At 38.2% G+C, this 25,747-nt stretch overlaps 1 protein-coding gene across 1 annotated transcript in view; it reads left to right on the top strand.

Moving 5' to 3' along the window:
- The window catches only part of LOC121381275 (transformation/transcription domain-associated protein-like), a 120,991-nt gene that overhangs the window by 87,566 nt on the left and 7,678 nt on the right, over positions 1–25,747 (top strand). Inside the window, exons 71-87 of the mRNA XM_041510518.1 lie at positions 626–744; positions 1,732–1,849; positions 2,808–2,920; positions 3,853–3,964; positions 4,538–4,749; positions 9,908–10,096; positions 10,714–10,862; positions 11,297–11,440; positions 13,948–14,126; positions 16,581–16,680; positions 17,504–17,711; positions 18,676–18,765; positions 20,168–20,261; positions 21,038–21,145; positions 22,841–22,948; positions 23,978–24,094; positions 25,145–25,360. Of these exons, the coding sequence (XP_041366452.1) occupies positions 626–744; positions 1,732–1,849; positions 2,808–2,920; positions 3,853–3,964; positions 4,538–4,749; positions 9,908–10,096; positions 10,714–10,862; positions 11,297–11,440; positions 13,948–14,126; positions 16,581–16,680; positions 17,504–17,711; positions 18,676–18,765; positions 20,168–20,261; positions 21,038–21,145; positions 22,841–22,948; positions 23,978–24,094; positions 25,145–25,360 (2,376 nt within the window). The remainder of the gene's footprint in view (positions 1–625; positions 745–1,731; positions 1,850–2,807; positions 2,921–3,852; positions 3,965–4,537; positions 4,750–9,907; positions 10,097–10,713; positions 10,863–11,296; positions 11,441–13,947; positions 14,127–16,580; positions 16,681–17,503; positions 17,712–18,675; positions 18,766–20,167; positions 20,262–21,037; positions 21,146–22,840; positions 22,949–23,977; positions 24,095–25,144; positions 25,361–25,747) is intronic.

The raw sequence follows: 25,747 nt of genomic DNA, 5'->3' as shown, positions 1-25,747 counted from the left end.
TTTTTTTTAACAACTCGCTCGATGTGTGGTCGGTGTGGGATCGATCCCTATCAGTGGGCCCATTGGGCTATTTCTCGTTCCAGCCAGTGCACCACGACTGGTATAAAAGGCCGTGGTATGTGTTATCCTGTCTGTGGGATGGTGCATATAAAAGATCCTTTGCGGCTTATCGATAAGAGTAGCCCATGAAGTGACGACAGCGGGTTTCCTCTCTCAATATCTGTGTGGTCCTTGACCATATGTCCGACGCCATATAACTGTAAATACAATGTGTTGAGTGCGTCGTTAAATCAAACATTGCTTTCTCTTTTTTTCCCATATGTCTGATGCCATATAACCGTAAATAAAATGTGTTGAGTGCCTCTCTCAATATCAGTGTGGTCCTTAACCATATGTCTGATGCCATATAACCGTAAATAAAATGTGTTGAGTGCCTCTCTCAATATCAGTGTGGTTCTTAACCATATGTCTGATGCCATATAACTGTAAATAAAATGTGTTAAGTGTGTCATTAAATAAAATATTTCCTCCCTCCCCCTCCTTCCTTCCTTTTTTTTAACAAATACCAACCTGAGTGAAGAAAGTTTGTTGGTTTCTGTAGAAAGCTTGTCTTTGGGTTTTCCAGGCAGCCCAGCAGATCATGGAACTGCAGGAAGCGGCTCAGATAAATCAGGGACTCCAGCCTGGCAACATCACGCGCAGTTCTTCGGTCCACGACATGAAGGCCATCGTCAAGACGTGGAAGTGAGTCATCCTCTGTGGCTAAAAGGGGCAAGATTTAGCTCAGTCCGTTGAGTGCTCGCTTGAGGTGCTTGCATCGTAGGATCAAACCACCTCGGTGGATCCATTCAACTGTTTGGGTTTTTTTTCTTGTTCCAACCAGTGCACCACAACTGGTCAAAGGCCGTGGTATGTGCTTTCCTGTCTGTGGGGAAAGTGCATATAAAAGATCCTTTGCTGCATTAGGAAAAATGTAGCGGGTTTTCTCTGATGACTGTCAGAATTACCAAATGTTTGACATCCAATAGCCGATGATTATTTAATTAATCAATGTGCTCTAGTGGTGTCATTAAATGAAACAAACTTTAACTTCTGTGGCTAAATGACACCCTGTGATCTGAGACACTGAGATAGATTTTAAATCTTTCATTGACATGTATTTTGGTGATAAACCTGTGTTGAATAAATCTTTGTAAAGTGATGTTCATTTAAACTAAACTGAAGTGATGGCAGTGGGTTTCCTGTCTCTTGACTAATTGTTGAAATAACCATAGGCTAGACACCATATGCTTAGATTTTGTTAAACAGATTTGGCTCAAATTGCCTGCCAGCAATTTAATTTTGGCCGAAAATGCAAATATATTAAAGTAATTTTTTACTGTTACATTTTCATTACATAAGATGAGTAGCGGGATATAGCTCACTTGATGCGATGTAGATCTAGGATTGATTCCCATCAGTGGGTCCATCGGGCTATTTCTTGTTCCAGCCAGTGCACCACAACTGATGTACCAAAGGTTGTGGTATGTTCTATGCTGTCTGTGGGATGCTGCATATAAAAGATCCGTTGCTGCTAATAAGAAAGTGTAGCCCATGAAGTGGCGACAGCGGGTTTCCCCTCTCATTATCTGTGTGGTCCTTTACAATATAATTCTAATAAAAATGTGCTAAATAATAAATGAAACATTCCTCTCTTTTTTTCTTTATAAGAAGTTATTTGTGTAATTTCAGGAATCGACTGCCGATGATATCTGACGATCTGTCTCACTGGAGCGACATCTTCACGTGGAGACAGCATCACTATCAGTTTATTGTCAACCACTACGACTCACACGCTCAGACTGATCCAGTATGTCTACATTCACTTCAGACTGTCTCTTTAAAACATTAGTGTCAAATTCATGCAATCATTTCTAACAAGCTTACATTAAAGTATATATTTTGAGACTCTTTTTTTTTTTCTTAGTAATTGTATAATATTGTTTAGAAATGAAGATTCTTAAAGATTAAAAAAGAAAAGTGTACCGAGTTTGCATTAAAGTCAGTAAACTAGTTTTATTTAATAGGAAGCAAAGATCTATCAATATTTTATTTTAAAATATTTTATCAGATACATTCAGGGGATATGTTATTAGTACCCATTTATAAGTTGATGGCGAGACATAGCCCAGTGGTAAAGTGCTTGCTTGATGTGTGGTCGGTTTGGGATTGTTCCCTGTCGGTGGGCCCATTGGGCTATTTCTCACTCCAGCCAGTGCACCACGACTGGTACATCAAAGGCTGTGGTATGTACTACCCTGTTTGTGGGATGGTGCATATAAAAGATCCATTGCTGCTAATCGAAAAGAGTAGCCTATGAAGTGGCGATAGCGGGTTTCCTCTCTCAATATCTGTGTGGTCCTTAACCATAAGTCTGACGCCATATAACCATAAATAAAATGTGTTGAGTGAATCGTTAAATAAAACATTTCCTGGCCATTTGTCTCTCATATTGGTTTCTGGCCTTTGATTGTTTCTGGGTTTTTTTTGCATTGTTTCAGAGTATTGAGATGAAATTTGTCAATAGTTTTATATAGAGTTATAGATCAAGTTTGACTTGCATTGGAATTTGCCCTTGAACTTAGGAGGTATTAAAATTAGTTGGGCCTGGTTGGGGACGTGTATGCTACAACAACTTGCTCTAAATGTGCACGTTAAGCCCTATGACCTGACCTGGGTGGGGAAATATTGCTTTAGCAGTACTCTCCGGATAATTGTTTTATTCATTAGCCTATGTTCATAAGTGTATTGTTGTTGTGTTTTTTCAGCAGAATAACCACTCCATGCTTGGTGTCCATGCCTCTGCTCAGGCTATAATACATTTTGGAAAGATTGCCCGGAAACACAATCTCACCGGAGTCTCCCTGGATACTCTTAGCAGGTAGTTTATGTGAATGGTGTCTACAGTGACACAACAATTTGTATTTAGTTCTTCATTAAATCTTCGCATATAATAAATTTAACTCCATTTTCAACAAATTATAAATCTTAGATCAGTTTAGCAAACCTGTGGCTGTTTATCTCAAAGCATGTTTTTTTTTAAAATTGAAATTAAATTTTAATATTTTTATAAATAGAATTTGATAATTATGACTTGCACATATTTAATTTTGTTTTAAATGTGTTGGGTGGTAGGATGAGGTGGTATTTTTGTTTGTTTGTTTATTGGGTTTTTTTTGGGGCGGGGGGTTTGCATCGGACTGTTGGAACAAGACATTTAATTCCATGAAATTGATATTGTATATAAAATAGTCTTTATTGTTGGGCACCGGCCTCGGTGGCGTCGTGGCAGGCCATCGGTATACAGGCTGGTAGGTACTGGGTTCGGATCCCAGTCGAGGCATGGGATTTTTAATCCAGATACTGACTCCAAACCCTGAGTGAGTACTCCGCAAGGCTCAATGGGTAGGTGTAAACCACTTGCACCGACCAGTGATCCATAACTGGTTCAACAAAGGCCATGGTTTGTGCTAGCCTGCCTGTGGGAAGCGCAAATAAAAGATCCCTTGCTGCCAATCGGAAGAGTAGCCCATGTAGTGGCGACAGCGGGTTTCCTCTCAAAATCTGTGTGGTCCTGAACCATATGTCTGACGCCATATAACCGTAAATAAAATGTGTTGAGTGTGTCGTTAAATAAAACACTTCTTTGTTTTTTTATTGTTGGGCAGGGGGTAGATTTCAATGGAATAGAAAATTATTTTCCTTAGAATTTCCTAAATAATTCTTAATTGTTAAGACAGCTTGAAGTTTTTATAATGAATTTCTTCTTTTTTAAAAATTGTTTCAAACCTACCTTCTTTTTTTTCTGTACAGAATTCATACAATTCCAAGTGTGCCTATTGTGGACTGCTTCCAAAAAATCCGTCAGCAAGTCAAATGTTACCTGCAGATGTCGGGAGTGATGGGCAAAAATGAACTGAATGAGGTAATGCATTAGAGCTGATTGATGTAAACCAAATCTTTTTTCCCCCCAGTAAATAACTGTATTTAATGTAGTAACACTAAGGGAGATTCTCAGTGGTAGAATACTCTCTTGAGGTGCCATGGATCATAGAATCGATCCCAAACCAGTGCCTCGTAACTGATACCTCAAAGACTGGTATGTGCTGTCCTAACCATCTGTTAGACACCAAATAACCATAGTTTAAAACGGTGCGGAGGTGTCATTATTTGTTCATGGTCATCGGTCATATCAGGTGTGGATCCAGGATTTTTTGCAGGGGAGGGGGGGTGGGTGTCTACACAGAAATATGTGAAAACAATATTTTGTTGTCAGCCTCTCGACCCCTCCTGGATCCATGCCTGCATATTACAATTAAAGTAGAATTATAGTGTTTGGAAGTTGATTGTCCATAAAAAAAAAACACCACACACTTCTTCAACCTTATTTCTGTAATGTTATTTTTAAAATAATACCTTGAATCAATTTTTGTAAAACATCCTAGATTGTTATTCACTGCTATTTTATTATTATTATTTTTAATTTTCCTCTCATTAGGGCCTTGAAGTGATAGAGTCTACGAACCTGAAGTATTTCACCAAGGAAATGACGGCCGAGTTTTATGCGTTGAAAGGCATGTTCCTGGCCCAGATAAACCGGTCGGAGGACGCCAACAAGGCCTTCTCCGCGGCCGTACAGATGCACGACACTCTTGTTAAGGCCTGGGCCTTGTGGGGAGACTACTTGGAGGCGGTTTTCACTAAAGACAAGTAAGAGTTACTGTTCTTTATTTGTTTCTTTTCATCTCCACCTGACCTCTAATCGGTGGCAATGATGTAACCAGAACACGATACCCGTGATTCATTGGAAGAGTCTAGGGCGGACCATAGCCCAGCAGTAAGGTGCTCGTCTGATGCATGGTCGGTCCAGGATCAATCCCTGTCGGTGGGCACTGTAACTGGTCATTTCTCATTCCAGCCAGTGCACCACAACTGGCATATTAAAAGATCGTCGTATGTCAGTGTTCGAGATTAAAAAATTTGGGCAGTATCCCAGTTGGATACTAACATTTCAAAATCTGGTATTCCACCTGAGAATTTATTATTATATGTATCCCGGTGGGATATTGGGTTCTTGAATTCTGGTATCCCCGGGATATCGGGATACCGCTAATCTCGAACACTGTATGTGCCATTCTGCCTGTTGGATGGTTCCTTCTTTCTAATGGAAAAATGTAGCAGGTTTCTTCTCTAAAACTATATGCAAAAATAGCTAAATATTTGACATCCAGTAGTCTATGATTAATAAGTCAGTGTGCTCTAGTGGTGTCATGAAAGAAAACAAACTGTAACTTTAACTCTCATTGGAAGATTTAGTCATTTGGCTGTTTGGATGTTCAGATCAGTCTATGATTTAGTCGTTTGGATGTTCAGATCAGTCTAAGATTTAGTCATTTGGCTGTTTGGATGTTCAGATCAGTCTATGATTTAGTCGTTTGGATGTTCAGATCAGTCTAAGATTTAGTCGTTTGGATGTTCAGATCAGTCTATGATTTAGTCGTTTGGATGTTCAGATCAGTCTAAGATTTAGTCATTTGGCTTTTTGGATGTTCAGATCAGTCTATGATTTAGTCGTTTGTATGTTCAGATCAGTCTAAGATTTAGTCGTTTGGATGTTCAGATCAGTCTAAGATTTAGTCGTTTGGATGTTTCGATGTTCAGATCAGTCTATGATTTAGTTGTTTGGATGTTCAGATCAGTCTATTTAGTCGTTTGGCTGTTTGGATGTTCAGATCAGTCTATGATTTAGTCGTTTGGATGTTCAGATCAGTCTAAGATTTAGTCATTTGGCTGTTTGGATGTTCAGATCAGTCTATGATTTAGTCATTTGGATGTTCAGATCAGTCTAAGATTTAGTCGTTTGGATGTTCAGATCAGTCTAAGATTTAGTCATTTGGCTGTTTCGATGTTCAGATCAGTCTATGATTTAGTTGTTTGGATGTTCAGATCAGTCTATTTAGTCGTTTGGCTGTTTCGATGTTCAGACCAGTCTAAGATTTAGTCGTTTGGATGTTCAGATCAGTCTATGATTTAGTCGTTTGGCTGTTTCGATGTTCAGATCAGTCTATGATTTAGTCATTTGGCTGTTTGGATGTTCAGATCAGTCTATGATTTAGTCGTTTGGATGTTCAGATCAGTCTAAGATTTAGTCGTTTGGATGTTCAGATCAGTCTATGATTTAGTCGTTTGGATGTTCAGATCAGTCTAAGATTTAGTCATTTGGATGTTTGGATGTTCAGATCAGTCTATGATTTAGTCGTTTGGATGTTCAGATCAGTCTGAGATTTAGTCGTTTGGATGTTCAGATCAGTCTATGATTTAGTCGTTTGGATGTTCAGATCAGTCTAAGATTTAGTCATTTGGCTGTTTGGATGTTCAGATCAGTCTATGATTTAGTCGTTTGGATGTTCAGATCAGTCTAAGATTTAGTCATTTGGCTGTTTGGATGTTCAGATCAGTCTATGATTTAGTCGTTTGGATGTTCAGATCAGTCTAAGATTTAGTTCTTTGGATGTTCAGATCAGTCTAAGATTTAGTCGTTTGGATGTTTCGATGTTCAGATCAGTCTGTGATTTAGTCGTTTGGATGTTCAGATCAGTCTATTTAGTCGTTTGGCTGTTTGGATGTTCAGATCAGTCTAAGATTTAGTCATTTGGCTGTTTGGATGTTCAGATCAGTCTAAGATTTAGTCATTTGGCTGTTTGGATGTTCAGATCAGTCTATGATTTAGTCGTTTGGATGTTCAGATCAGTCTAAGATTTAGTCATTTGGCTGTTTGGATGTTCAGATCAGTCTATGATTTAGTCGTTTGGATGTTCAGATCAGTCTAAGATTTAGTTGTTTGGATGTTCAGATCAGTCTAAGATTTAGTCTATGATTTAGTCGTTTGGATGTTCAGATCAGTCTAAGATTTAGTCATTTGGCTGTTTGGATGTTCAGATCAGTCTATGATTTAGTCGTTTGGATGTTCAGATCAGTCTAAGATTTAGATTTAGTGTTTGGATGATGTTCAGATCAGTCTATGATTTAGTCGTTTGGATGTTCAGATCAGTCTAAGATTTAGTCATTTGGCTGTTTGGATGTTCAGATCAGTCTATGATTTAGTCGTTTGGATGTTCAGATCAGTCTAAGATTTAGTCATTTGGCTGTTTGGATGTTCAGATCAGTCTATGATTTAGTCGTTTGGATGTTCAGATCAGTCTAAGATTTAGATGTTCAGATCAGTTTGATTTAGATGTTTCGATGTTCAGATCAGTCTATGATTTAGTCATTTGGCTGTTTGGATGTTCAGATCAGTCTATGATTTAGTCGTTTGGATGTTCAGATCAGTCTAAGATTTAGTCATTTGGCTGTTTGGATGTTCAGATCAGTCTATGATTTAGTCGTTTGGATGTTCAGATCAGTCTAAGATTTAGTCGTTTGGATGTTCAGATCAGTCTATGATTTAGTCGTTTGGATGTTCAGATCAGTCTAAGATTTAGTCATTTGGCTGTTTGGATGTTCAGATCAGTCTATGATTTAGTCGTTTGGATGTTCAGATCAGTCTAAGATTTAGTCGTTTGGATGTTCAGATCAGTCTATGATTTAGTCGTTTGGATGTTCAGATCAGTCTAAGATTTAGTTGTTTGGATGTTCAGATCAGTCTATGATTTAGTCGTTTGGATGTTCAGATCAGTCTAAGATTTAGTCATTTGGCTGTTTGGATGTTCAGATCAGTCTATGATTTAGTCGTTTGGATGTTCAGATCAGTCTAAGATTTAGTCATTTGGCTGTTTGGATGTTCAGATCAGTCTATGATTTAGTCGTTTGGATGTTCAGATCAGTCTAAGATTTAGTTGTTTGGATGTTTCGATGTTCAGATCAGTCTATGATTTAGTCATTTGGCTGTTTGGATGTTCAGATCAGTCTAAGATTTAGTCATTTGGCTGTTTGGATGTTCAGATCAGTCTATGATTTAGTCGTTTGGATGTTCAGATCAGTCTAAGATTTAGTCATTTGGCTGTTTGGATGTTCAGATCAGTCTATGATTTAGTCATTTGGCTGTTTGGATGTTCAGATCAGTCTATGATTTAGTCGTTTGGATGTTCAGATCAGTCTAAGATTTAGTCATTTGGCTGTTTGGATGTTCAGATCAGTCTATGATTTAGTCGTTTGGATGTTCAGATCAGTCTAAGATTTAGTCATTTGGCTGTTTGGATGTTCAGATCAGTCTATGATTTAGTCGTTTGGATGTTCAGATCAGTCTCTAAGATTTAGTCGTTTGGATGTTCAGATCAGTCTATTTAGTCGTTTGGCTGTTTGGATGTTCAGACCAGTCTAAGATTTAGTCGTTTGGATGTTCAGATCAGTCTATGATTTAGTCGTTTGGCTGTTTCGATGTTCAGATCAGTCTATGATTTAGTCGTTTGGGTGTTCAGATCAGTCTAAGATTTAGTCATTTGGCTGTTTGGATGTCCAGACCAGTCTAATATTTAGTCGTTTGGATGTTCAGATCAGTCTATTTAGTCGTTTGGCTGTTTGGATGTTCAGACCAGTCTAAGATTTAGTCGTTTGGATGTTCAGATCAGTCTATGATTTAGTCGTTTGGCTGTTTCGATGTTCAGATCAGTCTAAGATTTAGTCGTTTGGATGTTCAGATCAGTCTAAGATTGAGTCATTTGGCTGTTTCGATGTTCAGATCAGTCTATGATTTAGTAGTTTGGATGTTCAGATCAGTCTAAGATTTAGTCGTTTGGATGTTCAGATCAGTCTAAGATTTAGTCGTTTGGCTGTTTGGATGTTCAGATCAGTCTAAGATTTAGTCATTTGGCTGTTTGGATGTTCAGATCAGTCTAAGATTTAGTCGTTTGGATGTTCAGACCAGTCTAAGATTTAGTCGTTTGGATGTTCAGATTAGTCTATGATTTAGTCGTTTCGATGTTCAGATCAGTCTAAGATTTAGTCATTTGGCTGTTTGGATGTTCAGATCAGTCTAAGATTTAGCCATTTGGCTGTTTGGATGTTCAGATCAGTCTAAGATTTAGTCATTTGGCTGTTTGGATGTTCAGACCAGTCTAAGATTTAGTCATTTGGCTGTTTGGATGTTCAGATCAGTCTAAGATTTAGTCATTTGGCTGTTTCGATGTTCAGATCAGTCTATGTAAATATGGGGGAAGTGCTGTTCGTTAAGAGTCGGACTAAGTATTTATTAATTTATTCATTGATTAAGAAAACTGTTTAAAACTAAATTTTTAAAAACTTGATGCAAACCACAGATGAAAATTTGTTGAAGCTTAATATTTAAATTTTTTTGCTTCACTTTAACTTAATTTTTGTGCTTATATCTAATTAAGTTTTAAGTATAATGTGGGCAAACAAGTCGGCTGTCTGTCCAGAAACAATGTTAATGGTTATCTCTTAGTGATTACAACTCCCCAATGAGCTGTTCGCTTAGGTCATGTATCTTCGCTGTCGTAAGAGACAACTCTATAATTAAGAAACCCATAGTGCGTGAATTAATTATTAATATATGAAACTAGAAAATTATCAGAGTAATGGTATTTAACATCAAACATAACATTATTGTTTTATTAGAGTGGGAATCTTTATCTACTAAATCCTTGTTTCTGATAGCAGAGAGCAATAATGTCCAAATGTCTTTTGAATGGCGTAATAGATACTTGGGAATAAAACTCACTCTGTGGAATACAATAATGTATCAATAATTAATTTTAATATTCCACTCTCTATTATATTGAGAATGTGCATCATTTTATGTACCACAACAGTGCTTTTATTCTTGCTGCAAAAATGCTTGCAAACACACAGAATGCTATTATTTTGCTTCTTGCACAAGATTTCTGTTAATAATTTCTTTTATATACTTCAGACAAATTCAACAAGGGGAGTTTGCCATCACTTGTTACCTCCATGCCTGTCGTCACCAGAACGAAGGCAAGTCACGGAAATACTTGGCCAAAGTTCTGTGGTTGTTGACGTATGATGACGAGAAGCTTACTCTGGCCAGCGCAGTCGACAAGTATTGTGTTGGGGTGCCGCCAATTCAGTGGTTGCCATGGTGAGTGGAAAACAGAAACTAAATTAAGTATTGTGTTGGGGTGCCACCAATTCAGTGGTTGCCATGGTGAGTGGAAAACAGAGACTAAATTGTCATCAAGATGTAGCTCAGTGCTTTTGGTTATCTCTATTTCTAAACAGTTTTACTTGACTAATGTGCGATCCCCTTAGGTGGGCCCATTAACCTATTTCTCACTCAAGTCAGTCCATCACAACTGGTACATCAAAGGCTGTGGTATGTGCTATCCTGTCTATGGGATGGTGCATATAAAAGATCCCTTACTGCTAATCGAAAACCATTTCCTTCCTTCCTATCTATGTTAGTTGCTTAACACTCCTCTGAGGTGATTGGGTCGAAGGGTCAAACCCCGAGTATATCTAAGGTTGTGGTGTATGCTGTTGTATTTATCCAAAAATACATATAAAGGATCCCTTGTTGCTAATGAAAAAAATTTATGGCTTTCCTCGAAGATTATATGTCAGAATTACCAAATGTGTGACATTCATTAGCTGAGGATTAAAAAATCAATATTTAGACAGTTGTCCAGTAGATGTGCTATTAATAATTTTATTTGCTCTATCTAGCTGTTGTCATTTAGACGTGTTTGTATTTTCTAGGATTCCTCAACTGCTGACGTGCCTGGTCCGCAGTGAAGGTCGACTAATCATGAACCTGCTCAGTCAGGTCGGTCGCATGTACCCACAGGCCGTGTACTTCCCCATCCGGACGCTCTACCTCACACTGAAGATAGAACAGCGCGAGAGATGTATGACTCTGTTTCTATCTTTAATAGTGATATTGTCAAAACTCATTATTTTGATGATAGAACAGTGCGAAAGATGTACAACTCTATTTCTGAATTTGAAGATACTCTCTTCTGTTGAGATTACTGAAAATTATGTCGTATAACTATTTCTCAACTTCAAGATAATCTGGGCTGTTCAGATTACTCCAGATTATGTCCCTGTTGCATATTGTATGGAGTTTGTTCAAATCTTAAACCATTTTTCAAGAGTAGCCCATGAAGTGGCGACAGCGGGTTTTCCTCTCTCAATATCTGTGTGGTCCGTAACCATATTTCTGACGCCATATAACCATAAATAAAATATGTTGAGTGTGTCGTTAAATAAAACATTTCCTTCCTTCTAAACCATTTTTCACAGAATTTTATGTTAGTGCTATTTTATGGGGTTTTTGCAGACAAAAGTAGTGGTGATCTGACAACATGTGGAAGTCGTAGTCTTGCAGCAACTACTACTACAACAACACCAACGACCACCCCGGCAGTGACATCGGCACCAGCCACTCCAGAAATAACTGCCACAACAACAACATCGGTTACAGGTAATTCAAGCAGCTTACCTGATAAAATGTTTGTAACGTTTAATTTTTCTAAATTTCTAATTTCTTTTAATTGCTTTGTCCCAGGTAATTCAAGCAGCTTACCTGATAAAATGTTTGTAACATTTAATTTTTCTAATCTCTTTTAATTGCTTTGGTAATGTAAAGTACTGTAAGTATACTATATATTGTGGTGGACATAGCCCGTGATGCTTTTACAATATTGTAGTGCTAGCTTAAAGGTTTAAATGATTTCATTTATTAAAGGTTGAAATGATTTCACTTATTAACCTTCTGACTACTGCAGGTGAGATATCTCGCCTGACGTCATGCCAGTCGACATACTGTACACTGTATACAGTGCATACTCCCAATTCATATTTCCCACTGTTTTACACACAACACTCAACAGGAAAAAACATTTATTAAAAGGAAACTGAAGACAACTCGGCTTACTGTGTCTTTAGATTTTAATTTTCAGTGGAAAATACTTTGGAATTTTGAGTTGAAAGTTGGTTTTCGGCAAGTATTTTCACTTGACAACAGTGGTGACACATCGCAGTCATTTTCAGAGATCGATAGCTGATTATGACAGCTATTTTCATAATAAATTTGATCGTTTTACCAACAACAACAACAAAAATCACCAAATATTGGGATATGAATCGGAGTTCGGGTTCTTTTTTAATATTATGGTCAGAAAGCCACTGTTATTGGGAATAATGGACAAAAATACTGGACAGCTGGCCACAAATGCCTGTAATTAAACTTGACTTTTTAGGGTTTTTTGTCTAATTTTAATAACATTAACTGATCTGAAATATAAATATTGGAAAAATAAATGAAAATAATACTTACCGATTCAAATATGAACTTTATTTTATGTATTTATAAAACATTCAAGTGAATATATGTGAGTAAAAATTATAAACTTGTACCCACTCAACATGGTTTTGGTCAAACATTAATCCAGTAGTCTAAAGGTTAACGGTCGAAATTGTTTCACTTAGTTTTCAGATTCAACAACAACCACTACTCGGTTGATATTGTGGTGGTCATAGTCTATGATGACTTCACAATATCGTAGTGCTAAGACAGCTTCAGAAATATAGACCTAGTAGTCTAAAGGTTAAAATGATTATACATATGAGGTGGTATCAGAAAGTTCCAAGACTAGGCCTATATACAAGAAAGTATTCACTTGATTCAAGTTTGGGCACCATCCCCTTCAAAATAGTCCCCTTGTGCAGCGATACAGTGCTCCCAGCGCCGTTGCCACTGCTGGAAGCCGTGTTCTCCAAGCGTGTCAAAACGGCGACCCTCCAGCTGCAACTTCATCTTCGGGAAGAGGAAGAAGTCGCAAGGGGCCAAATCTGGTGAGTAGGGCAGGTGCGATAGGGTAACCATGCTGTTCGGCCGAGAAACTCGCGTGTTACGAGAGCTCGGTGAGAGGGTGCATTGTCATCATGAAGCATCCAATTTCCCTCGCGCCACAGTTCAGGCCGTTTCCACTGAATGTCCTCCCTCAGACACCTCAGAACGTTGCAGTAGAACTTGCTGTTGACGGTCTGGCCCCCAGGGATGAATTCACAGTGAGAAACCCCGCGAATGTCGAAGAAAACAATGAGCATGCTCTTGGTCGCGCTGCGGACCTGTCTCGCCTTCTTCGGTTGTGCAGATGTTGGGCTCTTCCTCTGTGAAGACTGTTGTTTGGTCTCCGGGTCGTATCCGTAGAGCCAAGTCTCGTCCCCAGTGATGACCCGTAACATGAAGGTTGGGTCATCCAGGGCACACTGATGGAGATCTTGACAGACTTCGGCACGGAGCTCCTTCTGATCGGGGGTCAGAAGCCTGGGTACAAACTTTGCAGCAATGCGGTGCATGTTCAAATCAGACGTTAGGATTGCCTGCACTGTTCCGTATGATACATCAACGATGGCAGCAATGTCGTTAATCGATCTCCGACGATCCTCATGCACAAATCACCGAATTGTTTCCACATTTTTGGGGGTTGAGCTCGTGGAAGGTCGCCCAGACCTCTTTTTGTCATCCAGTGATGTTCTGCCACTCTTGAAGCGTGCGTGCCATTTAAAACACCTCGCACGACTCATTGCTTCATTGCAATACACATGACGAATCATGTCAAAAGTCTCAGTTGCAGATTTACTGAGTTTGACGCAGAATTGGATGTTCGCTCTCTGCTCTAGTTTGCAGTCCATGATGAAATCACAAATGTGCCCGTGCACGTGGTCACAAAAAGACGGTTACTGCTAACCCCCACAGCACACACATCCCCGTACTGCCATCTGTTGGCGTACTATGGAAGTAGTCTCGTAACTTTTTGATACCACCTCGTACTTGTTTTCAGATTCAACAACAACCACCACTCAGTTGATATTGTGGTGGTCATAGTCTATGATGACTTTACAATATCGTAGTGCTAAGACAGCTTTAAAAAATATAGACCCGGTAGTCTAAAGGTTAAAATGATTATACATACTTGTTTTTAGATTCAACAACCACCACTTTGTCGACGGCGTCCAACCAGCCAGCGAAGACTGGAACGAGTCAGAGCGATGCAGGACCCATCAAGGCACCGGCGCCCATGTGGAGGTGCAGTCGAATCATGCACATGCAGAGAGATCTACACCCAACCATCCTCTCATCTTTGGAGGGAATTGTAGACCAGGTCTGGTTCTTATACTATTGAGTGTAGACTAAAGGTTTATATACTCTTCAAAAGAAGAAACGCAAAACCACATTGTCATAACATTTGGAGAATTGATTTAATTATTGAATGGTGAGTCCGATAATTACCAAATGTTGCAGGATTGTTCACAATTCACTCTAGTCCATTGTGAGTAAGTGATAGGACACACCACCAAGGTCAAGGTCATCTGGAGTCAATACCGGGTGTGGCCTCCGCGTGTGTTGACAACTGCCTGGCACCGCCTGCCCATTGAAGCAACCAGAGTACGGATGACGTCCCAGGGGATGGTGGCCCACTCGGCCTGCAAGGCTGCTGCCAGCTCGGGCAGGGTCTGGGGCTGTGGTTGTCGCTGTCGGAGGCGTCGGTCCAACTCGTCCCATAGATGCTCAATTGGGTTCAAATCCGGTGATATCGATGGCCAAGGAAGGACATTAATGTTGTTGTTCTGTAGGAAAGCCGTTGTGAGACGTGCTGTGTGAGGCCTGGCGTTGTCATGTTGGAACACTGCGTTGGCGTTGGCCATAACTGGAACGATGTGTGGCCGGAGGATCTGGTCAATGTAGCCCTGTGCATTCAGGTTGCCCTGCACGTGGACCAGGTCAGTTCTGCCAGTGTGTGAGATGGCTGCCCACACCATGACACTACCCCCGCCGAATCTGTCCACTTCCTGCACGCAGTTTGCCGCATAACGTTCACCACGACGCCTATACACGCGACATCTTCCATCATGACGTCGAAGCAGAAATCGGGACTCGTCACTGAACCACACCTGTCTCTATCGCAGTTGAGGCCATTGTCGATGAATCTGGCACCACTGCAGTCGGAGTCGACGGTGTTGTGGTGTTAAGATGACACCTCGAACTGGACGTCTGGCACGAATTCCTACCTCACGTAGGCGGTTCCGTACGGTCTGGTCGGATATCCTGCGCAAACCTGGTATTGCTACGGCTGTGGAGGTGGCAGTAGTCAATCGTTCCCGAAGGTGGCGTACCCGGATGTAGCGGTCCTGCCCGGGGGTAGTGACCCGTGGTCGACCGGATCTAGGGAGGTCACGTGTTGATCCATGTTGCTGGTAACGGTCCCACAGTCTGGAGATGGTGCTTGGGGACACATGGAATGCTCTGGCAACGGCCGTTCTGGATTCGCCTGCGTCTAGTCGGCCGATGGCATTGTTTCTCTGCGGTTCACTGAGACGTGGCATGTCCTGGATTGTCAACTGTTGGCCAGATACAGAGGCCAGGCAAGCGAACACCCTGCACTTTTATACTGTCGGTGTTCATGTTGCACGTGCAGACAACGCACGTGCAGTGGTGACATGGTTTGCACGTGGCTGCGTTTTTACGAATATTCACATTTTGGAACTTTATTGTACAGTAGCTGCGTTTTATCGAATGTAACCGTGGGAATGTGTTTGGGACATGCAATGACCTTATATTCACAAAGCATGAACCGGTAGGAAACATAAAATCGGAGTTATAACCCATTTGTACCCTTTTGCGTTTCTTTTTTTGAAGAGTATATGTGTGAGCCCAGGCCCCGTGCTTATAAACCTTAAAATCTAGACTTTAATAAAGTCCAGACTTTAACGTCATGGCAACGCCATTCAAATAGCATTACGTTAAAGTCTGGACTTTATTAAAGTCTAGACTTTGTGTTTTATAAGCCTGGGCCCAGTGCATTAGATTTGGAGGGGGATGCAGTAAAATGAGAGGTCTAGTTAATTATTTCTGAATAGGGGAAACACTAAAAATCAGCATGAAACTACAACCCTCTCAATTATTGATTTGTCTATGGCAAAAACCATGCCGTGAAACAAATTTGAATATAGTCTACAGCAAAATGGAGGCAATTGCAAGGGTTGAACTATCAAAAATCTTTGTTGAGAATTCACAGTGCAAACAAATTAATTTTTGTTGCTGGTCACTTAAGCAGTATGTTAATATCTAATATTGTTCTATGTGCAAAGTACATTTTATTTCTTGAAATGTATCTTTTGTATCCCCAATGCATGTCTGTAAACTCCCTGTAGTTTCTTATTATAACCTAGCTGGTACAGCACTTGCCTGATGCGCAATCGATCTGGAATCAGTCCCCGTCGGTGGGCCCATTGGGCTATTTCTCGTTCCAGCCAGTGCTCCACAACTGGTGTAACAAAGGCCGTGGTATATACTGTCCTGTGTGTGGGATGGTGCATATAAAAGATCCCTTGCTGCTAATCGGAAAGAGTAGCCCATGAAGTGGCGACAGCGGGTTTCCTCTCTGAATATCTGTGTGGTCCTTAAAACTATATGTCCGTCGCCGTATAACCGTAAATAAAATGTGTTGAGCGCGTCGTTAAATAAAACATTTCCTTCCTTCTTCTTTATAACCTAGCTGGGTGTAGCAACTCATTGTTGGTTTTGAATAAAAAGTCTTTGATGTTTTTCTTTGAAGATGGTGTGGTTTCGTGAGAACTGGTATGAGGAGGTTCTGCGTCAACTCAGACAGGGTCTGGCCAAGTGCTACGCTGTTGCCTTTGAGAACCGCGGCTCGGGTAAGATCTCTGTTCGGAGTTTATTATGGATCAGGGCTCCGTTCCACAAAGCTATATTAGCACTATGATAACATTAAAGGGACATTCCTGAGTTTGCTGCAATTTTGAAGATGTAGACTAACAGACTTTTTAACAATTGTAATTACATATCAAATATATTTTTCTGCATAAAATATTAGTAGCTGTATATTAAACATGTTTCTGATCGTTCTAATATTTGTACTAGGTTAAATTTTATTTTATTTCCTTAAAAAAAAAATTGGTATGCATGAAATTATTTGAAGACAAAATCCAGTTTAGGCTTCTTACAAATATCATGACGGCCAGAAACACATTGAATATACAGACACTGATATTCTAAACAAAAAATATATTTAATATGCATGTTTAATCGTAGAAATATTTTAGTAGTCGGAAGCATCTTACAATGCAGCAAACTCAGGAATGTCCCTTTAAGTGCATAACTACCTTGAACTGGAGAATTGTGGTGTGGTGCAATAGGTTGAGATCAGTCTGTTCCAGTCAATGTCCTATAACAAGTGATTTTGTATGTGATATTCGGGTTGGAAAAATAGTGTATCATAAAAGCCTCATTGCTACTACATGGAAAAGAAATATTTGGATAGCAGTACATTATGTCTTAAGTAGTTATTAAGAAAGACCCATTGGGCTATTTTTCATTCCAGCCAATGCTCCGCAACTGATAAATAAATACTAATAAAAGTCATGGTATGTACTATCTTGTCTTTTTTTGTTTTTCCCCTGGTAGTATTTGTTACAGTGAATGTCTAGACTTAGTACTAACTTGTGGACTATTTTTCAGTGGCAGAGGCAACCATCACTCCACACACTCTGAACTTCGTTAAGAAGCTCGTGAGTACATTTGGTGTCGGGATAGAAAATGTGTCGAGCGTGTCGTCAACATTCTCTAGTGCTGCGTCGGAGTCTCTGGCACGTCGTGCTCAGGCCACCGCCCAGGATCCTATCTTTCAGAAGATGAAGAGTCAGTTCACTACAGATTTTGACTTCAGGTGAAAACTCTTTGGGATATGTATTTTTGTGCTTAGGTGTCGTTAAAGTCGTTCATTCATTCAGGTGAAAACTAAAAAAAGTGTAAAAATAACCCTATGTTGAACTTAAAATGCCTGTATTTTAAAATGTGTTTAAAAAAAATAATAATAATAATTTCAGGTGCAAAAAATTTGGCTTAAGGTGAAAACTCTACCAAGTGTCGAAATAACCGTATGTTAGACATAAAATAGCTGTACTTAAAAATATACTAAAGTTTAATAATATATACCTTTCAGATGAAAAAAACTATTTGGTAAGCCATTTGTATTGATCATGAATATTTGATTGATTCATTCCTTGTAGATGTTAAATTATTGTGCCGATACATCGGACGCATTTTTCGTAGTAATACCTTGCTCGCATTAATTTTATGATTTACAATATTTGAAAGTGTGTTTGAAAATGTTCTAATGTTATACCTGCTGATATATAGAGAATACCCCCGAGTGTTTTGTGATATCATAATTTATCAGCACGAGTTGATAAAAGTATGAAATCTGAGGCTTGCCGAGGATTTTTATACTTTTATCAATGAGTGCTGATAAATTATATCACAAAACATGAGGGGGGTTTTCTTTTTATCATCTATATATACTTTTCATTTGCGACAATTATAAATAATGTCTGTAATGTGGGTTGAATGTCACTATATTTGGCAGCGGTAGACTCGTTAACTAGCAGAACGACAGTGGCGTGACATTACTAATGCTAGGTTTAGCACTGAAACATACACAGTGACGTAACAAAATAATGTCATGTGATTAAAAATTGACCAATAAAGGTTATTAAAAGTGATATCTCCTAAGAGAATATCACAGGAGATATTGCAAATTATAGTGCCAGCAATATCTCCTACAAAATCCTTTAATGGATGATATAATTTTTTTTATGCAACTTGGTCTGTAATTATTGTGTTGTTTTCAGTGTCCCGGGCTCCACGAAGCTGCACAATCTGATCAACAAGCTGAAGAAATGGATTAAAATCCTGGAGGCTAAAACCAAACTTCTACCCAAGTATGCAAATTCATCTCTTTAATAATTTTTAAGGATTTTTTGTGTGTGTTTTTGTTTTCTTAACACTAAATACTGGTCTTATTGCATTCTAAACCAACAAGAAATGTGATTCCACTTTGAACTTATTGAAAATATTTATGAGCAGGGTTTCTGCCAGAGGGTAAAATGGGTATGGCACCATACCGAAATTTTGTTGCAGATTAAAAAAAATTAAGTTAACCTTTTGACAAAATTAATGACTCTTTGTTATTACTGTATGCTTTTCTTAATCCTAACCCTACACCTAACCCATTTTATTTCTGTTGGAGGCCCCCCATACCCCCTATCAACTGATGTTGCATTCAGCAAACACATTGTAAATATTTAATTTCAAAGTGCAATACCCAAAAATTTCTTTCCGGCAGAAACACCGACGAGATACTGAATTTTATTCTACGTTTTTCATGTACAATGTTGTGTGGTATTTATTTTTTTGCACTGTTTTAATTTAGTTTTGAAATTTTAACAATGATCATCAATTTTTTGATATACAGTCTTCTTGCTGTTGTGTGTGTGTTTTTGTACCATCTCATTCATTCATAATTGTGGTAATTGTTGGAAGTCTGGGTGGGATGTAGCCCAGTGGTAAAGCACTCACTTGATACGCAGTCAGTGTAGGATCGATCTCCATCGGTGGACCCATTGGGCTATTTCTCGTTCCAGTCAGTGCACCACGACTGGTATATCAAAGGCCATGGCATGTACTGCCCTGTTTGTGGTATGGTTCATATAAAAGATCCCTTGCTGCTAATCGAAAAGAGTAGTCCATGAAGTGGCGACAGCAGGTTTCCTCCCTCAATATCTGTGTGGTCCTTAACCATATGTCTGACGCCATATAACTGTCAATAAAATGTGTTGAGTGCATCATTAAATAAAACATTTCCTTCCTTCCTTGTTGGACTTGCGTGTACAAAGCTGAGTTTAGACTCCAGATTCAAGCTTGAGTCTGAATTTTTTGTCAATGTCATTTTTATATCTGAGTATAAAAGCTCATCTCTCTCTTGTTACGACATCTCTCGGGTTTGGATTATTGTTATCTGTTGTTTTGTCACCTGTTTCTTAAATATATCTGAACTGCAGTCATGTTGCATAACCAGGGCTCGAAACAGCCTGTAGCCAGGTCGTCAAATGCGACCAATGTCCTGTTTGGGCAACTTCAATATTAAAAAATAATGGCATTAGTGATCTTCTTTAGAGCTATAACATATGAGCCACTATTAATATTTGTATGGCTCGTGGTTCGCTTACCATTAATTTGCCAACATCCATTATTATTATTTTGGCCACCATATTTTTGGGTGAGTTTCAAGCCATGCATAAATATAATTTATTCATTGTATTGATATCATATGTCGTCTCTTAGGTCATTCCTGATAGAAGAGAAATGTCGTTTCCTTAGCAACTTTTCTCTCAACACAGCTGAAGTAGAATTACCCGGGGAGTTCCTGTTGCCAAAGGTAAATATTTGTTTTTATTACCCCAGTGGTCACTCAAATTTACAAAAATATTTCTTATATTTTCTCAGTGAGAAATATTATACATTGGTATAATTCACAATATAATTGGACAGTTTGGCACTTACAAACCAATGATATTGTCAGTATGATGTCATCATAATTCAGCGAAGATACAAAATGACATGTCATATTTTTAAAAGTTGGTTATATGTCTATTTATTTTTATTGTTAATTAATAATAAAATGTAATACAATTAATTCATTGTAGATATTTTAACAAAATATTACTTTAGTTTTGAAAAATTATCTGCGAAGGAGAATTAAATATAACAGTGTAACAATACTGAAAATAGTATGTAAAGTGGTTTACATTTTTTCTAGAAACATGTATGGATATTGAAAATAAACGGTTTGTAGAGGGGGAATAGCTGAGGTAATAAATAGAATTATAAACTTGGGACCAGTTATTATCAAATTTGTCCCTCATGAAATGATTTTCATTTGCTAAATGTTACATAATTTATGAGGTTTGATCAGGAGTGTTAGAATATTACAGTTCATAGCAAGACGATTTATAAGAGATATTTAGTAACATGCTAAAAAAAAAAAAAATGTAGACAGCATTTATAAATTTATTTTATTTATGATTTGTTGTATGTCATAGAATTCAGTGTTATTTTTTGAATTTCTGGAAAACATAAAGAGTTAACTTGTGTTACATTAAATAAAAAAGACAACATCACTTGCAACTACATGCCTATTTTTGTGTATTGCAGCACAGTCACTACTATGTGCGAATCGCTCGGTTTATGCCACGTGTGGAGATCGTACAAAAACACAACACAGCAGCTAGAAGATTGTATATCCGAGGACACAATGGAAAGGTGAGCCATGTGGATAGTTTTCACTTGATTTCGTTATCTTATAAAATACAACACATTCAAATGAATGATTAAGCTGTTATTTCTAAGTAAAGAAAGAAAAGTTTTATTTAACGACACACCAACACATTTTATTTATGGTTATATGGGGTCAGACATATAGTTAAAGACCACACAGATATTGAGAGAGGAAACCCACTGTCGCCACTTCATGGGCTACTCTTTCTGATTAGCAGCAAGGGGTCTTTTATATGCACCATCCTACAGACAGGATAGCACATACCATGGACTTTGATATACCAGTCGTGGTGCACTAGCTGGAATGAGAAATAGCCCAGTGGGCCCACCAACAGGGATCAATCCCACACCAACCGTGCATCGAGCGAGCGCTTTACCACTGGGCTACTTCCGCCCCTATTTCTAAGTATTTTAGTTAAGAAGAAATGTCTTGCTTCCGAATGTGAACAGCAAGTATGTTACATAGACCATCTCACAGACAAACTAGCACATAATGCAATTTTCCATAACTAATTTTCAGTAGCATGTCATCAAAATCATGCAACCAAAAGTCCATTATCCATCATCTTGTAACATATTCTACATTACTATGATTACTGGAAAACTGTTTCTGGTGCATTCTGGTGATAACGAGGTACGGAACTGAAAAATGTTTCCCCACAAAATTTGAAATTCTGGGGTCTGTGATAAACCATTTACTAGGTACACTGGTTGGAATTGGATGGAAAATAAAATAAATCAATGGGTCACTTTGTGAGATTTGATCCTATGACCCGACACCAGGGTGGTCATTGTGTTTTAGAGTAAAAGTTGGCTTATTCAGGCAGCTGTTGTAAGCAACTCCTGGAACAAGGTTTCATTAAAGAAGTCCAAATATTTTATTGTAAGCGAAGTCCAGTTCAGATATAACAGTGTACTTAAATTTCAGTTATACTCAATACAACATAACGTCATCCCATTGGTCCAGACGTAGCAACGGGAGTTTGTTCATATCTCAGCGAACGTAAACAATTACGTCATCGGGGAATGTCACATATCTGATGACGTCATCTTATTGAGCATTATTATTGTTTATGGACCAAAAATAAAAAATTCAAAATAAATTATAAACTTTTATTGTTATTATTCGCAAGTTTGATTCAAATTTAATTGTAGTATTGTCTGTTATTTCTTTTACGTTCATCTGGGTATGAAAAAAATAAAAAATCATCCGCAAACTTATGTGAGAATGGCTTCACCGATTCACACAGTTTGCGGATGATTTTTTTGGTTCATACCCCAATGAACGTAAAAGTCTAAAAGAAATAACAGACCAACCTTATATACATCAGTTTCTGAGATACTTGAACAGTCCTGAATATAATGTTTTACACCTAATTATGTGAAGTTAAAAATAAAGTGCAGATAATTATTTGCTTTTAAATGTTTTCTTACATTAGAATTCGCTACTCGTGTTTTTTAATATGTAAAATATCAATCTGGACAAATACCAATTAATATAGACTTGGTTGATATTTTCCGTATTAAAAAACAATCGTGACGAATCCTCTGTTTATTGCACGCTTTTGTCAATGGGAAACCAAACTAAGTGTGGTTTAAGCCTGAATGTAATATGTTTTTTGTACTGCAATATTTGCTATTAAATGTTTTCTGATTTATTTCTTGTTTTTCATGTTACAGATTTACCCTTACCTAGTGGTCAATGATGCCTGTTTAACAGAATCCAGACGGGAAGAGAGAGTCCTACAATTATTAAGAATGTTGAACCATTTCCTCGCAAAACAAAAGGTAACACAAGGCAGAATATATGGCTTCTTTAAAAATAAAATACAGTGGCTAATTTTACTGGATAATGCTAAAATAGCCTTTTATTATCAACTTAATTAAATTCATGTTTATGTGTATGTGGTATGATTGTGTCATTTTACCACTTCTTTTTTTTTAACCAGTTAAATAAATATGGTGAAAATAATATTCAATATGACTATATGTGATTTGTTTTAATCATGGATATTTTAGTTTTTGCAATTGTATCATATGTCATCATGTAAACACGGCTCACACTGGATATGTTTTTACTTTAGCCAATTTTCAGATATATAGAGTATTTCCTTAAAAATATATAGAGTATTTCCTTAAAAATTATTAAAATGTGGTTACAAGGTTCGCACACACTTGAAAAGGCCCTAAATTTGAAGGGTTGCCCTAAAAAGTCCCTATTTTGACGATCTAGCCCTAAAAAGCCCTATATTTGACAGGCAAGTTCACAAAAGACCCTAAATTGGGCCACATAAGCCCTGAAATCGATAGACAATTTTCTTCTTCCGGAAACATTAAATAAATTGCCAAAAATACATTGATATCTACATTCATTTGTTGATCTCAATGCTCACTCGAACGTTGGTGTGTGAACAATGCTAAAATGATACCAACGATTCATTCGTAAAACATCGTCAATGTTTGGTATTGTTCGTAGAAGGATTCATTCGTAATTTTCGGGGAGCGCATGATTGGTCATTCTAAAACGAAACACGTTTCATTGGTCATTGCAAATAGTGGATAGCATAGTTTTAGTCCCTAAATGTTGCATATATTGACCCTAAAAGTCCCTAAAAAGTCCCTAAATTTAGTTTGAAATTTCTGTATGAACCATCGGTTACTTTAAGGAATATTTTAATAGCCAAAGACTAAATGTTGTAGCCACTTTGTATAAAAATTAGCAATTGGCTAATTTGACGATGCACAGGGTGAGCCCTGTGTAAATACACTAATTTTGTTGGTACTAAATTAAAAATCTTTCATTGTTTTGTATTGTAGGAAACCTGTCGGCGACTGTTGTACTTCACAGTTCCTCGTGTGGTTGCCGTCTCACCACAGATGAGACTGGTCGAAGACAACCCGGCCTCCATCTCGCTACTGGAAATATACAAACAGGTGAATTAATCGTTCGGAATGAGTTGTGTTGCAATTCCTGACAAAGTTTCTTTCTGTAAATAACCAAACTATAATTATCTCATGTATTGTATCAGTATGTAATATAATTTGTACCGTATCAATAATTTATAATTTTTCAGTTGACTGTAAAAGTTGAACGAGATCAGTTCCTGAAAATTTGACTCGAGTGGATCAGTTTTGAATGATATGCACTCTTAATAGGGTTGAATAATTATTTTTAAATACCAGAGGATCATTAAAGTTAAAAAATACAAAACAAGTTTATTTCCATTGATACAGATTTTTGAAAATGTTTGCATTAGTTTTTGCATACATTCGAATACATGCAGCATTGTTGATAATTGCAGGTGTCTCGAATATTTAATGTGAGATATTAATTAACAAAGGCTGTATATTTAACAGATAAACATTTTTATCTCCCACAGACACGTCTGTTATTATAGTACTATATAGTGTTGTATTTTGCCTGCCTGCTACCGACTTGGTCGGGCTGCTGGTGCTCCCTTGCACCTGCCAATGACAGGCATGTGCTACGACAGCTTGTTTTGAATGTGCACGTAAAACCCTATGACCTGACCTGACCTGACCTGACCTGACCTGATGTATTTTGACCTTTTTATCCAATTTTTAAAGGGTGAGGGGTTAATAAGATAATTTGTTAAACTTAAACTGAATTAGATCCCTGAAATAGTAAGAATTTTATAGAATTTTCAACATTCTAAAAATCATTTCAGCTGTTTTTCTTTTCAACATTACCTGTCTTCAAACAAGTGCTGATAAATTATGATATCACAAGACACGAGGGGATATTCTTTTTATCATCCATTATCATTATTTTCATTTACGACAATTGTAAACAATGTCAGTAATGTGTGTTGAATGTCACTGTATTTGGCAGCGGTAGACTCGTTAACTAGCAGAACGACAGTGGCGTGACGTCACTTAGGAGAATATCGCAGGAGATATCGCAAATTATAGTGCCAGCGATATCTCCTACAAAAGCCTTTAATGGTATTACTCTAATTGTAGCGATGCAGCAAGCGTGGTTTGGAGCACGACGCTCCAATAGCTCGGTATTACGAGAGACTAGTCACGGTCCAGGCACGCGGGTCACAGGCCAGTCATCAGGTCCTGCGCGACATCTTGAAGGAGGTTCAGGCCAACATGGTGCCCCGGGGCCTGCTCAAGGAGTGGGCACTCAACACGTTTCTTAACGCCACAGATTACTGGACATTCAGGAAAACCGTGAGTGTTTGTTTCCACGTAACTGTTAATCACCAGTGGTGTTTTTTCTTTCTTTCCTTGCTAAGTTGTGGCTAACTATTCATCATTAGTCCCCTACCGGTCCAACAGGAGGGAACTATAGGTTTCATCTCTGTCTGTGTGTCTGTCTGTCCTTCCGTCTGTCCCACATATAGTTTTCCCAGATGTTTTTTTTTTTTAGAATACCTTGAGATATTGAGATTTTGTGTATAGCTTTATCATGTACTGTTACAGATTCAAGTTTGACTTTCATGGCGAGTTAACCATTTTTGACGGAGTTATGGCCCTTAAGCTTAGCAGATATGAAAATTTGTTTTCCAGAAAAAACATTTTTCACAAAGCCTTGAGATATTGAGCGTAAATTTTGTT

This window comes from Gigantopelta aegis, chromosome 9 (assembly GCF_016097555.1).
Source record: "Gigantopelta aegis isolate Gae_Host chromosome 9, Gae_host_genome, whole genome shotgun sequence".
In the NCBI taxonomy this organism is placed as follows: Eukaryota; Metazoa; Mollusca; class Gastropoda; order Neomphalida; family Peltospiridae; genus Gigantopelta; species Gigantopelta aegis.
The sequence above is the reverse complement of the archived record's forward strand: the minus strand, read 5'-3'. Positions and strand labels throughout refer to the sequence as shown.